The 13380-nt window shown below is 43.5% G+C and overlaps 1 protein-coding gene across 1 annotated transcript; it reads right to left on the bottom strand.

Moving 5' to 3' along the window:
• Nucleotides 1–202: 202 nt before the first annotated feature.
• LOC115617665 (keratin, type I cytoskeletal 23-like) lies at nt 203–10932 on the bottom strand. The gene is made up of 8 exons (XM_030508481.1): nt 10207–10932; nt 6551–6633; nt 5224–5380; nt 3478–3639; nt 3264–3389; nt 2340–2560; nt 1420–1451; nt 203–745 (listed from the first exon to the last, which is right to left on the bottom strand). Exons 1-8 carry the CDS (start codon nt 10621–10623, stop codon nt 642–644), a joined length of 1302 nt encoding a protein of 433 aa, XP_030364341.1. The 5' UTR covers nt 10624–10932; the 3' UTR covers nt 203–641.
• Between the last annotated feature and the right edge of the window lie 2448 nt (nt 10933–13380).

The following is a 13380-nucleotide window of genomic DNA, read 5'->3' as shown; positions in this document are numbered from 1 at the left end:
GAAATGTTGTATATAGGGAAGTCTAATAGTTTTGCTTATGCAAATGTCACGTGTATCTTGTGTCACCTCTTTTCATCTTTCCAGTTTTATACCTCCTGAAACAATGAGATTTCTGCAGTCCTGACCTATGTCAGTAACCTGTCACTTGGGGCTGGTGCATGTGTAAGAAAAAGCAAAATAGGAAATTCCAGCGACCAGAACAAGTAATGGAAAAGAATTTATTGGCTGCAGTGAGGTATATGCTGAGAAACATAAGACCAGGAGAAAAGCGGAGAGATTATTCACTTTAAATTATAGTTAATTTGCAGAGCAATAAATGAATCACAGATGGAGATTCATGCCCCAGTGAGATGTGCATAATACATATATTACCCGCTCAGCCAGTCATTTTCATTGAATAGCTTTTCTTTGGCATTTTGATGACTAAAAGCTCTTGAAACTTACAATATCAGCTCTGCCTAGCTCTGTAGGGCACCTTTGATCATTGGGCTGCACACCATGTGAGGAGAGAGCTCACAATAGGATCCCTGTTTTACACACAGGGAGACCAACATACAGCAACATACAGCTGTGTAGCTGCACAGAAGGGTTGTCGGAGCTCAGCCTGCCAGGAAAGCCAGGAGTCAGCAGAGCTTTCTACTTCATGCTTGCTGGTGGATCTCGTTGATGGTGGAGGACACCACCTGCCCATTCACACTGTCATGGACAATTGCTTTGATCTTCCGTTTGGTCAGCCCAGCATGTTCTGAAAGAACAGGAGAGCTGAATTAGACAAGAAGCAATGCTGAGAGAAGCTGATGCAGGGAAAGCTTCGTTTACAGTCATTTACCAGCTACCTCCTCAGCTGACTTATCTTTACATGTTGCCCTTTAAGTCAATATTTACTACTGCTCTTTGTGAAATGTACTGCCAGAAAGTCACCCCGAGTCTTGCCCAGGTCAGCGCGAATGGATAACACAGCTCCATCCCAGCCAATGCAAATCTAACTTCAGAGCAGGTTCTCCTGCATGTCTGTAGGTCGTGCTCATGCCAGAATATGAGTTTCCAGACATGCAGATTTTCTGTTTGCTCTCAAGCCATAACACAGTTTTAGTCACCAGATGGAGTCTCTGTGCCTCCTCCTATGCCATGAAAGCGTTAGTCCTGAGCCTGGGCTTTGGACTTGTGTTTGAGTAGCAAAGGTCAGTCTGAAGGTACTCCACGAGTGGGCAGCCCCAGCAGAACGTGCTCTGAGGTGCAGCCCTTCACAGGACCCATGAGTCACGGGAGTCATTCTCTAATATGGCCTACATGCAGAGTAACTGCTCTGCCAACCTTTTACTGTTCAGTCATGGAAGGGTAACATTATTCTGAGTAGAATTTGATTGGAAATTACAATAATTAAGAGTTACTATAGAGAACAAAATAAGGGACTTTTACCTTTAGCTTTTGAGTCACATTTTCTTGCGATCCTGTAAAGATAATGAAACAGAGAAAAAATAACCATTATGGTGATTTCCAGTTCTCCATCCCCTTCTGATTCTAAGGAGACCTCCCACCACTGTGAAAAGAGAAACAAATGATGCTTTTACACCACAAGAATTTTTCCTCTTGGGGTAGTCTCAGGTACAGATACTCTGACCTGAAGCCAGTCCTGTGGACACTGGCTGTTGTTCTGCTGTGGTCAGCTGCCTTGTTCTGCCAGTGTTTGGAGTTCCTCAACTTGATCCCCCTTTGGCTTCTGACAAATAACCCTGTACTTGGTGCCATGCTGCTGCCTCTCTGAGACTGTCAGCTCTAAAGGCTGCTAAGCTTCCTTGTTCTGATTTTGGGTAAAAAAGACGATACTCTGTATATAGGGAGAGAGAATAAGCAGTAGAGGCCTCAGGAGTGCTGCAAGCAGAGGCTTCAGGCACGGCAGGGATGGGGAGAGCAGCCAGCCCATCGGTGGCGGGATATGCTCTGCCCGTTTGTGTGCTTGTGACCAGCCAGAAAAGGTCGAAACTTGTCTTCAGGCTTCTTTTTGATCTAGAATTTGTTTGGAATATAAGAAATGGCTCTGAATTTTACTGAACTTGGCATTTTTTCCTTTGCTGAGGCAGGCATGCTGTGGGAATGTAAGTGGGTTTTTTTTAATAAAAAGTGATATTAATTTGGGTAATCCCAGTCCCATGGATACACGTTTCTCTGTATAGCAAGTGGCTCAGGCTTTTTATTATGATCCATCCCATTAAAATACCAACCCTTGATGTAGGCTGGAACTCACAAGCTTTGATTAAGCATAAACAAACAAACAAATAAATAACCCGAATATGAGAACTCTCTTCTCATCTGTTCCAGTCTGGGCAGCTCTGCCTTACCCATCAGCATTCCCTTCCAGCAGCAGGCGGTAGGTGGAAATTTCCTTCTCCAGGCGGGTTTTGATCCCAAGAAGAACCTTGTATTGGTTATTTTGCTGCTTAATGTCATGACGAACCTGGCTTAGCTCTTCCTCACATTTGGAAATGATCTGCTGCATGTTTTGAAGCGCAACAGCGTAGTAATTCCGAGTGTCAGCCAAGGTATCTTCCAGCATGTGTTTCTGACGGAGCAGATAATACCAATACCATGATTAGTGTTTATGAGGTAGTCACAGAGCAGAAATGCCAGCAAATTTGGTCTCTAGCTAGAAGATTGCAAAATTAAGACTGTGGTAATTTAAACACTCAGGCATTTGCATGACTATTCCTGTGAAGACAGCAGGATCATGAGGCTGTGTCGTGTGTGCATAATGAGAGGCAAAACCTGAGTGATTTACCCCTGAGTGGTTCTGCTCACAGGCTGTGCCCCTGGAACTACTGACTCTTTGTCCTGCATTTACTGCCCAGAAGTGCTCTGGAGTCTCCAAGCCATGGGTATGTGAGCTTGAACCGTACAAGAGCTGAGTAACAAGAGCTGAGTTCATATATTTCATGTATTGTAATAGGGGTTATGAATATGAAATTTTATTACTATTTGTCTTCTTGGACATTTTTTCTTTCTAGATCATGGCGTCAGCTATCCCATGATAGCATCTCTTCTTTTTTTGTTCTAAGGAGAGACAGAAAGTTTTCCCTTCTTGGTGATAGTCTCAAATCTATTTTACATATTCTGGTAAAGTGTGGTCCAAATTTCACAGCAATTTCACTGATACTTTAATAACTACAATAAAGTTATGCTGCACTACTGGTTTAAATGAAAAATTGGTTCACAACCGTTTCTGGGAATATAGGAAGTAATCAGCCAGAGATGTCTGCAGTTGATACCTTACTCATCTGTGCCTGCAGCTCGATGTCCAGGGACTGTAACGTGCGTGTGAGATCCTTGATCTCAGTCTCGTTGCGTTGTATCTGCTCTGGGTTCGGGGTTGCTGCCAGAGACATCGCTGCGCACTATGGGGCAAAGGCAAGAGAAAAGCTTTCTGAGTCTGGTCAGTCACATACAGCAACATCTGGGAAATGAGCAGAAAACAGCCATTACCTGTTCCTTGTACCAACTGTCCAGGCTTTGACGATTCTTTTCAATGATGGCTTCATAATCTTCTCTTATTTCTGCTAGAATCTTGGCTAAGTCTTCAGGAGGTGCTGCGTTTACTTTTACACTGACTTTGAAGTCTTGTGATGAGCGATTTGCTTCCATGTTCTATTCATATATTAGCAGAGGAAACAAGCAAACTTGTTTATGAAGGTGGAAAGTTTTCATCCCTGTCTTGTCTCCTTCAGTTCCACCCTCTCACAATATCCCAAGTATTTTTTCATTATGGTAGGTTAACTGCTACCTGTATTCAGTTAACACTGTTTGCAGAATCGATATATGGATAATACTGCGACATGACTTAAACCAGTGACTTACAGCTGCTGCTATGGCAGAACTGTGCCGAAGAGCTCAATAAAAACCATGTGAGAAGACCTTTTCACAGAACGTTTCTGGCAGATACGTGCTCACTGAAGCACTGCCATTTTTGATCTATTTAACTATTAGGAACCCAAAACCTTTGATGAAAATCTAACAGTAATTTAATCTTTCTTCCCCTGTATGTTAATATTTATGGAACTGTAAGTTTACAGGAGAGCAATGTAAAAGTTCTATATAATTGTTAAAGGAATAATTGGATTAAAGCATATAATTACTGTGTAAACAACATAATTACAGGACAAGTCAAGCAGGTCTGGGAACATTCCTGTTGCTGTAGCACAATCTTATGTGCTAGGTACCATTTTCACAAGCGCCCAGGCAAAGCAGCATTTCAGGGTATGACATCACAGCCTCCAAAATGCAGATCAAGACATCACGGCCTCCAAAATGCAGATCAACTGGCCAGACTGATGTCTCTGGTGGTTGCCCTGCTTCCAAGAACTGTTTTATTCCAGCTGTTCAGTAGTATCCTTGGCTATAAAAATATAAGGATACTACTGCCAAAGGCAGCTTCACCTGCTGCTGTGTAACCCTTTTGTTTCTACTCTCCATTCTAATAGTCCGCAGATCCTGAGTAGGATGTTTAGTTCTGCCTTAGGTGATAACTGAAAGCAATATCCGATCAAACAGAATGAAAACAGTGTCAAGCAATGGTATTGTATACGTGGGAATAACAGGGCCCACGGGGGTATAGCTCCAGGAGGATGCAGAGCAGTGTGCTTTTGGATAATTAATAGTATTATCTAATGACTGTGGTCAGGGTTTTGCAAGAATAAATCATTTGACTTGATTTTACCAATCATTCCTATTGGAGTCAAGGTCTGTTCAGCCAGGTCAGCCTGCTGATCTGAACTGGAGAGATCCCTTCCAACCTCAGCCACTCCTCTGTGCTCTGTGATTGTGTGAAATGATATATCTGGAGTGGATGAAAAAGTCTGTGATGAGTAAAACTCACCAGCAAGCAGTAACAATTCCTACTTATTTGCAATCTCTGTGTATTTCTGTCTAAGTATTTTTGAGGACATTTCAGTCGAATATGTTAAGACCTTATTAGCTGTGTACACCAGATGGGTAGGTGACTAGAAAAGAGTGGGAGAAAATACAGCGATGTTGTCCTCTCTGAAATCCCAGGTTAGTGGGTAAAGTAGCACACAAACTTTGTGCCTCATCTGACTCTCATTGGCCTCTGTAGAAACCTGGTTTGGTTCTGAATCATCAATCCCATTTATAGATTGTGGATCTTCCTGAAAGTTAATTACATGGTAGCAAAGATTTGTGTGATAGGATTTTACCAAGTGGAACTTTTCCTACCTCCTCATGGTCTTTCCTCCTGAGGATGTGCTCTTCTCTCAAGCCCTCGATTTCCATTTCCAAATCTGTTGTAATAATGGTCAGGCCGTCAAGCTCCTTGCGCAGGTTCTCCACATCAAGCTGCACTCCCTGCCTGCGCGACTTCTCTGCTTCATACCTTTGGGAGGGAAAAGAAGCCGGCTTGCTTGAGTCCTCTATGTAGGGAACTGGAGAGAACAAAGCACCCAAGGAAACACATTCTGTTTCTAAAATACATTCTTCGAATATTCTCAAATAGTCTTAAAAATCAGATGGGTTTCATTACTGGGTTTCTTTCTTCCTCACAACTCCTCCTGTATCATCAGAAATAATTGCTCTTTCTTTCATTTTCCTTTTAGCATTTTAATGTTCACCAGGTTATGAAAGTTTTGAGAACTTGATTCTCAAAAGTTTGCCAGTGAAGATATGATAACAGCATCAACAATCAGTGCTTGCTTTTCCCAAACTGATCACTTTTCAGTCCTTCAGAAAACAGGGATAATGTAATGGAAGCCAGTTCTTAACATTCCTCTCTAACCTCTTGCAGTTTGTCACTTGTAGTGAGGTGGTCAGAAAGACACCACCATATCTTCCCTTGGGCAATATGAAGCACTTTTGTTCCTCAGAATCTCTCCCTTTACTTCATTTTTGTGGGCTCTGTTGGATTTTCTACCTTCAATCCCTCAGACTCATTCTACAAGTTTCCTTTTGTGTCACTACTGAATGACAACAGAAGAAGGGCCAGGCCAGGCAGAGCTGCAGTGCTCAGAGGCCTTAGGTGTGCTACAATATCACCAAAACCTGCAAGGTTTTTAATAGCTGATCATCATCTGTTGAAAATAAGACAAATCTTCATGACTTCTGGGAAGTCTGACTGAGGAGTCTTGGAAGCAGAAGTTACTGCAGGACAGGTATTGCCTGCGGAGCTGGACGGAAGAGGTGATACATACAGGAAATGGATTGGGGCTGGACTGGGGAAGCGCAGTGCAGGCAAGGGTTAATTGGTATTCCCAGCTGACAGTTTTAAGTGCCTTTTGTCACAAGTATCAAGTGTCTGCTGTAAAACCTGCTCTTCAGGACCTGAATTAAGTATCATAAACAGGGTGACTCAAGATTGTTCAGCAATCGTTTGTGGCTTTTGCATCCTTTTTATCCTTTCTGGATTCTTCTCCTGTTCTACATTGGTTTTATTTGCCCAGTATCACCAGAAAACCTCAGTAAAATCAATTTCATATTGGATTATCTAGAAAAAGCCATATTTGGCTTAACCCTCTTTCCAACTTAATCGGGAAACCAAAGAAGAGCTTACTTGAGCCTGAAGTCTTCAGATGCCATGTTGGCGTTATCAATTTGTAAAAGGATACTGGCATTGGTGATCTTGCCATCCTCAATCTGGAAAACAAAGAATCCAACAGGAGACTCAGTGGTGCCCCATGGTGCTGGTGAATAACCTGTGCTGGGTTAGACTCCCTGCTGCTTGTAGGAAACATTTAAACAGTAGAATTCCCATGTTACTCATAATACATGAATTAAAGCAGCTTAGTTTCCGGATTCACTTAGATGTTTCTGCAGCTTTTGTCTATAATCTTGCTTTTCTCTTTGTCTTATTTTTCTGGATATGAAGCAGGGTGAGTCCTCTTATTCCGGGCTAGGAAGAGGATACGAACAATATTACACAAACTTCACAAGATATTACAGAATAACAACCACTGTCTTCCTCTCTTTTTGCGAACAGATTTTGTTTCTGTTCAGCATGGCTGGAAGAGCAGCCTTGGTCATCCTGAGGCAAATTTCAGTGAGAATCAATAAGCTGCATCTGAATATAATCAAAATGCTGGAAGGAATCCTATGCTAATCAGTAAGCATGTGGAGGGACACCTTGCTGCAGCGGTGGTGGGGTGCAGAAGCGTAACAACGACGGCAGGACCCCTCCAGTCCTCAGTCTGGAGTCGCATGATTGTCATTTTGAGAATAACACTGGTATCTAGTTGTCATGGTCCATCCAACTATTCACCTGTTCGTATTATTCACTGTGCTGAATTCTCCAGCAGTGTGGAGGGATTAATTCAGGTTTCTGATTTTGCTTTGGGATGTTGGTAATTGCCCTAAAAGTTGCAGGAGGGAGTGCATAGCATCATTCACGTAGGATACTCTGCGGGCACTGAGAAGGCTTGTAAGCCCTGTTAACACAAATAGCTTTGAACTATAGCTCTGAATACAACCCCCTCAGTATTCCAGTCAAAATCTCTGAAAGAATTCTAGGAGGAACTGATACATAATTAGTAGGATCCGATAACTGTGGGACGGTGTGTCCTTTTCTAACACAGAGGAAGGAGAAGCAGGGTCGCAGTTCCAAGAGCTGCCTTCTCTGAGCACTGACATAGCAAACCAAGGTGTGCTATGGCTGTGCAGAAATCATTAGCCATTTACAGAGCTCTCAGCACCTTGAAGTAAGACTTCCCACACCTAAATGAATCACAGAGAAATGAGGAAATGACAAAATTGTCCTTAAGTGTCAAAAGTTTACCTCTTGTTGTAAAAAAGAAGGTGCCTGTGGAATGTTTTCACTAATCTGTTAAGAGACTGCACATTCTTGGGCAATTAGCAGCACACCTCGGATCCTGCCCTGGGACATGATCAAGGCCAGCTGAAGAAATGTGACAATCCCCTGCATGTGTTGCTGCCTGGAATTTGTTGTCAGGGAAGTGGCAATCCTTTAACCTATCACTAGAGAATGGTATATTTTACCATGGAAGGTAACAAGGCAATGAGGAAGCAACATATGAGTTCTTCCACTTTGTGCCATTTCGTAATCAAAAAGCAACAAAACAACAGTTACAGAAATGCTTTATGAGTCTGTGCTATCAGAGCAGTTGTCAGTGTCCTGTCACCCGCTGGATGACACCCGTTGCTGTCCCAGCAGCAGCCCATTCCACACGTGGCTGTTTAGCTGGTTAGAATTACACAGAATTCTTCACTACATCTTTTGTGAATATGGGTGCATCACTAATACCAAACCCCAAACTTACAGCTAACCTGATTAAGAGCTCACACGTTATTGTATGTGAAATACACTCAAATTCCTTCTCAGACAGGTTTTTATCAAGAAGCCTTTGTGCAGTGACTTCTCTCTCAGCATATCTTGTGTCCTTTATCCAACAGCATTGAGCCTGGCTCCTTGAGTGTTCTGTAAATCAGTTTGCTGCTTTAGTGGTATCTATCTTTGAATGAGACCCCTGAAGAACTGCTGCTGTTTTACTGTGTATCGGGGTTCGTATGGAGTCAGGCTGGAGCCAGGCAACTTGTTGCTCTATCTGGCACATTTATCCAGAACTCAGGCATCCAGGGTAGAACGTGGACCAAAAAGCAGGACCAAGATGATTATGTTTAGGCAGCCAGCATATCGTACATGTTCTGGGTTATTGTATGCAGGAGCTTAAATTTTGTCTAAATTTCATTTTATGTACTCCATTAGTTTCACCTTTTTAATTAATGCTTGCTTTAATTATGGTTAATAATGAGATGCTGTATTTTCACTCATTTTATTGGCTGTCGTGTACTAATTGCAATAATTGATAGAGAAAGTAAAAATTCTGGGTTAAACCCCTGAGCTGTCACCTGTAAATAACCCTTCACTAGCCTTTCCCAGCATGGGCACCGCAGCTGGGCCAGCCCCGGCTCTCACAGGTGCCTGGAGCCAGCAGCAGCTCTTTAAGTGGTGAGGGTTAAAATTAAGCGGTTTGGGTACAGCCTATTCAAAAGTGAGGCTTTACTCCAGTCAGCACTATTACTTCAGTCTTACTGACTGTCTTCCTAAGTCTTATTAATGCCAGATCAATGTGAACATGTTTATATTCTTGATGAACAAGTTTTTATCTCTGGATCAATTAAAAAAACCCTGCTCAAGTGCTAGGGCTGGAGACAGATGACCTTTCCTTATCCTTAAAACAGAACTAGGTGATGACAATTCTGGCTCTCCTTCCACACTGTCTGTGGTCGGAGTGCCTCATCTTCTGCCTGCAGGCAACACATTTAACACCGAGCAGGGAGTTTGATTAAGTCCCCGGCCTCAGTCCCCAAAGCTGCGGGATAACTCCATCTCCAAACCCTCTTGAAAAACATTCCTCAGGGTCCTGAGAATGCCAAGTAACCATATTAGAAAAAGTAGAGGGAAAACTACAGCCCTGTGTTTGGAGTAGCTTTGAGTTTTGCCCCACACGGCTGTGTAAAGTTAATGACACTGATTAGTCACACGGATGGTTCCAGTGCTAAGTATGTTCATTAGGAATCCTGATTAATACTATGCTTGAATTTGAAGACACGTGAGTTTGGGAGATTGAAAGAGTTACTGTTGCACGTTAATATTAACTAGTGGCAGGAACCAGAAATTCTCCTTTTAATTATAGTGAAAACATCCACAAGGAATTTGTCACTGCTATTTTCTTAATTACAATGAAGTATTTTTCCACCTGATTACATAAGCTCATTGGACCCAAAACTCCTGTAGTTTCATTGTCTGCTACCACAGGAATCAAAGAACCGAAATGCAACAGTATGTCTAAAGAGAGCACGCATGAAAGAAGGCAGGCTCTTCAGCTTGCCTGCTTTGTAATTTGCTTGAATACATGTGCAGTCAAAAAGACCAGCTTCTGCCAGATGTAGTTACTCCAACCACAGTTTCATGTACAGAGATGAACACTTGGCAGCGTATGAACCCCTTTATGCTACAGCCCTTGCAGAACCCCCCTTGCCATCTGCAGCCTTTCTTTCCTTCTCATACCCCACTCTCCTCCTTGAGAGCCCAAAGAATGTTTATGCCCAGGTCCAGTACCCACTTGCATTAGTATTTCTAGCACTGAAAAAGTTTTATTTAACTTTTTTTAAAGGAAAGCCATTAGCAGAAATGAGCACCCAGATTTCTTAAAAGAGCATAGAATGACACAGTCACTTGCAGCTGTGACTTACCTGTCTTTGCATGTCAGTGACGTTTTGCTCGTATTGGTTGAAGTCATGCCTCTTGCCGTGAGACTTTGTCTTGTGCCACTCTAGGATGCAGCTTTCCAGCTGAGCATTAGCTGCTTCTAAGGAACGGACCTTGTCCAGATAGGCAGCCAAACGGTCATTCAGGTTTTGCATAGTCTGTTTCTCATTCCCACCCAGGAAGATGCTTTCCCCATGGTGCTCGCCAAAGCCTCCCCAAGGTGCCCCTCCTCCAGCAGCCAGCCACAGGGGTCTGGCGGTGGAGAAGGAGGTTTGTGTGCTGCTGGCACCACCACCTGCACTTGACGGTCTGAAAGCAGTTCCTTGCTGGGCCAAACCACACCCTGAACTACCCCTGAGGGACCCAGAAGAAAATTGAAAAGGGCCTTGGCTGGTGCTCATGTTAGCTCTGGTGTGAATCTAACCCAATGTTTGACTGACTACCGCTGAGCAGCTTCTTAGCCTTCCCTAAGCAGCTTTATGCCTTTTCCTGTGGGAGTTTCCCTTCAATGAATGACTACAGCAACAAGATTGTGTCATCATGAAACGTGCTTCCTCTTGGTCAATTCTGAAGCATTTATGAGGCTGCACACACTGTTGTTATTTGGAATCACAGCCACATACCGGACTGCTTTCCTTTTGGTTGTTTTGGTTTTGTTTTTTTTTTCTTTCTCTTTTCATATGATAATGGTGAGGTGTGGCTACAATCAGGAGGTGTGGAACAGGAGCAGCTCTGCCTCAGACTTTTCTCTAACCCTGCAGTTAATATGTTGTGTTTTTCTGCTTGTGAGGGGCAGAGGATCGTCCACTCCAGCCTCCATGGAGAGCTGGGGCAGGGATGGGGCTCTCAAGGCACTTTGTGTCTGTTGTAATTCTCAGGCTGTAGTACTACAGCAGTCTGTGAATCCCAAAGCACATCCCATCAAGCTGTCGTTAGCATGCTGCGCAGCTCCAGCCTGTGGGAGGCTTTAAGGAAGTTATCCAACATTTGCCATTTGACTAAAACTGCAGCCCAAAGTGCGTCAGGCTCAGCTAGTCCCTTCAGCGGTCCATTCCAGGTGAAATATGTGAGAATTAGGTACTTAATCTTTCCTAATGATTTTTTCACGACTTGAGATGCAGTTGTGTTTCCGTAGTCTTTTTGGAACACACAGTAATGCAGGGATTTGTGCTGTTACCAGTATCAATACTACAAAGATGTTTATATGTTTAGCTATAGAAAAGATTTAGAATATGAGACTGTCACAACACTAGAAGAATTCAAGTGATTATTTAAAGCTGCCAGCCTGAAATATTCATGTGGCTATCAGGCAGAAAGAGTCTTTCTCAGAAGTTTCAGTGACTTTTGTCACACTTCATCAAATCCAGAATGGGCAAGTCTGGCTTTGGCAAAGGTTTTGTAACTCCTTATGCTGCTCAAGAGGTGGTGAATGGGCTATTTGGTTTATCCTCAGAGGGAGAGGAGGGAGAAAGCAGATGTGGGCAGAGGTGGGAAGCTGGGTGGACATGGGCTCTCGGCATGGGACTCGGTGCTGAGTTGGAGGCTCAGCTCTGTGACAAGCTTACCCAGCACTGTTACTCATTTGACTGGGTTGGAGGGACCGTGCGGACCAGAATTGCACCATCCTGGAAGAAACCTGAAGGAATCATTTTTTTCTGTTTGTTTCACTTGAGGTTTTTCAGTAACACAGAACTGCTGCACCTCATCCCTCCCGGGATGCTTCCCAGTCCCCATCCTGGGAATGGGCAGGTCCTGAGCTCCTCCTTGTGGCTCTTCTCAGCTCTGCTCAGCACCTCTTGGTTTTCTTTGTACCAGTTACATTTCCATTGAGTACAGATTCATTCTTTCTCCTCATGCACGTCATTGTACAGAAATGCCAACGCTTTTAACTGTGTGGGGAACTGGATCACTGAAGATAGGGGTTTGCAGTAAGTCTGAGGTCTGGCTATCACAGAATCTCCTGATAACAGCTACTGTTCATAGTGACAGTTCAGTGCCAGCCCTGCAGCTGGAAAGGGGGCAGAGCTTGAAGCACCAGCCAGAAAACTAAGGCCTAAGCTGAAAAACAGAGAAATTCTAATAGAAGCAATGGTATCCTGATGATATCAGCTCATTGGGACTGATTTCAGACTGAATTTTCTAGCCTGGCAGTTAGGCAAGCTAATGCTCTATGAAATATGACATTGAAATACAGCTACATGTATATGTACATAATATTATGTGAAAGAAAATGTTTGTTTCATGTGGAATTACTCAGTGGGGTTCACAACTTGCCTGGCAGTGAGGCTGACGGTGTGTGATACAGGGCAGCCTCTCTTTTACTCCCCAGTAGTTTCATGGGATATGGAGCCACCATGAAAAACAGAATTGGATTTTCTGCTGGCAAGTCATGCCCTGGCACAGAGGATGTGTTTCATCTGAAGCTCAACCCTTTCAAACTGGAAAAGTTGCCACACAGTTTTCATCAACAATTGCTGAGGATACATACAGAAAAGACCAACAGCACCAGACACGGTTCAGAATGAAAGCAACGACGAGAGTGGGGAAATAACCCGCTGTCAGCAGATGGCACCATTGGATGGTGACTTACAGCCTGCTCTGCCTGGGAGCTGGCCTGGGCTGGCGGGACCGGCGCTGCCTGGTCCCCAGTGGCTTTATTTGGGATTCCTATTTATTTTACTGAATGGGAACGTGAAAAGCGAACTGAGCTGAATTTATAGGCTGCAGTTTAAGTATAGGCAGAATATTTCGACACCTACATTGTACAGGTGACCATCCCTGGTTGATTCAACTCCCCCGTCAGCAATACAAATGGATCACTGCCTCGGGCCATAGGGTTTCTCTCCCTTGCTGTCTGAGCGATACAGATAATAGTCACCTCATCTCTGGATCAGGAAAAATACCATTTGTACGGTTTGGTTTTTCTTTTCTGGTAGATTGTGATGTTGCTTTGCTCTTTTCCATCCTTTCCGCTGGGAATACCAGCAGTGGCACACCAAAGGCCCTGCAGCCTCCTTTAGGGCTCAGCTGTGGGGCTGGGGCCAGCAGCCTCAGGAGTTTTGTTTTGAATGTCAGAAAATAGAAGACAGAAAAATAGTGGCTCTAAGGGGTTGGAAGGAAAATAAAATAGGTAATTCTAGAAATTATATTATATTTGT

This window comes from Strigops habroptila, chromosome 19, assembly GCF_004027225.2.
Source record: "Strigops habroptila isolate Jane chromosome 19, bStrHab1.2.pri, whole genome shotgun sequence".
Classification (NCBI taxonomy): domain Eukaryota; kingdom Metazoa; phylum Chordata; class Aves; order Psittaciformes; family Psittacidae; genus Strigops; species Strigops habroptila.
Note: the sequence above shows the minus strand (reverse complement) of the source record. Positions and strands in the feature narration are given on the sequence as shown.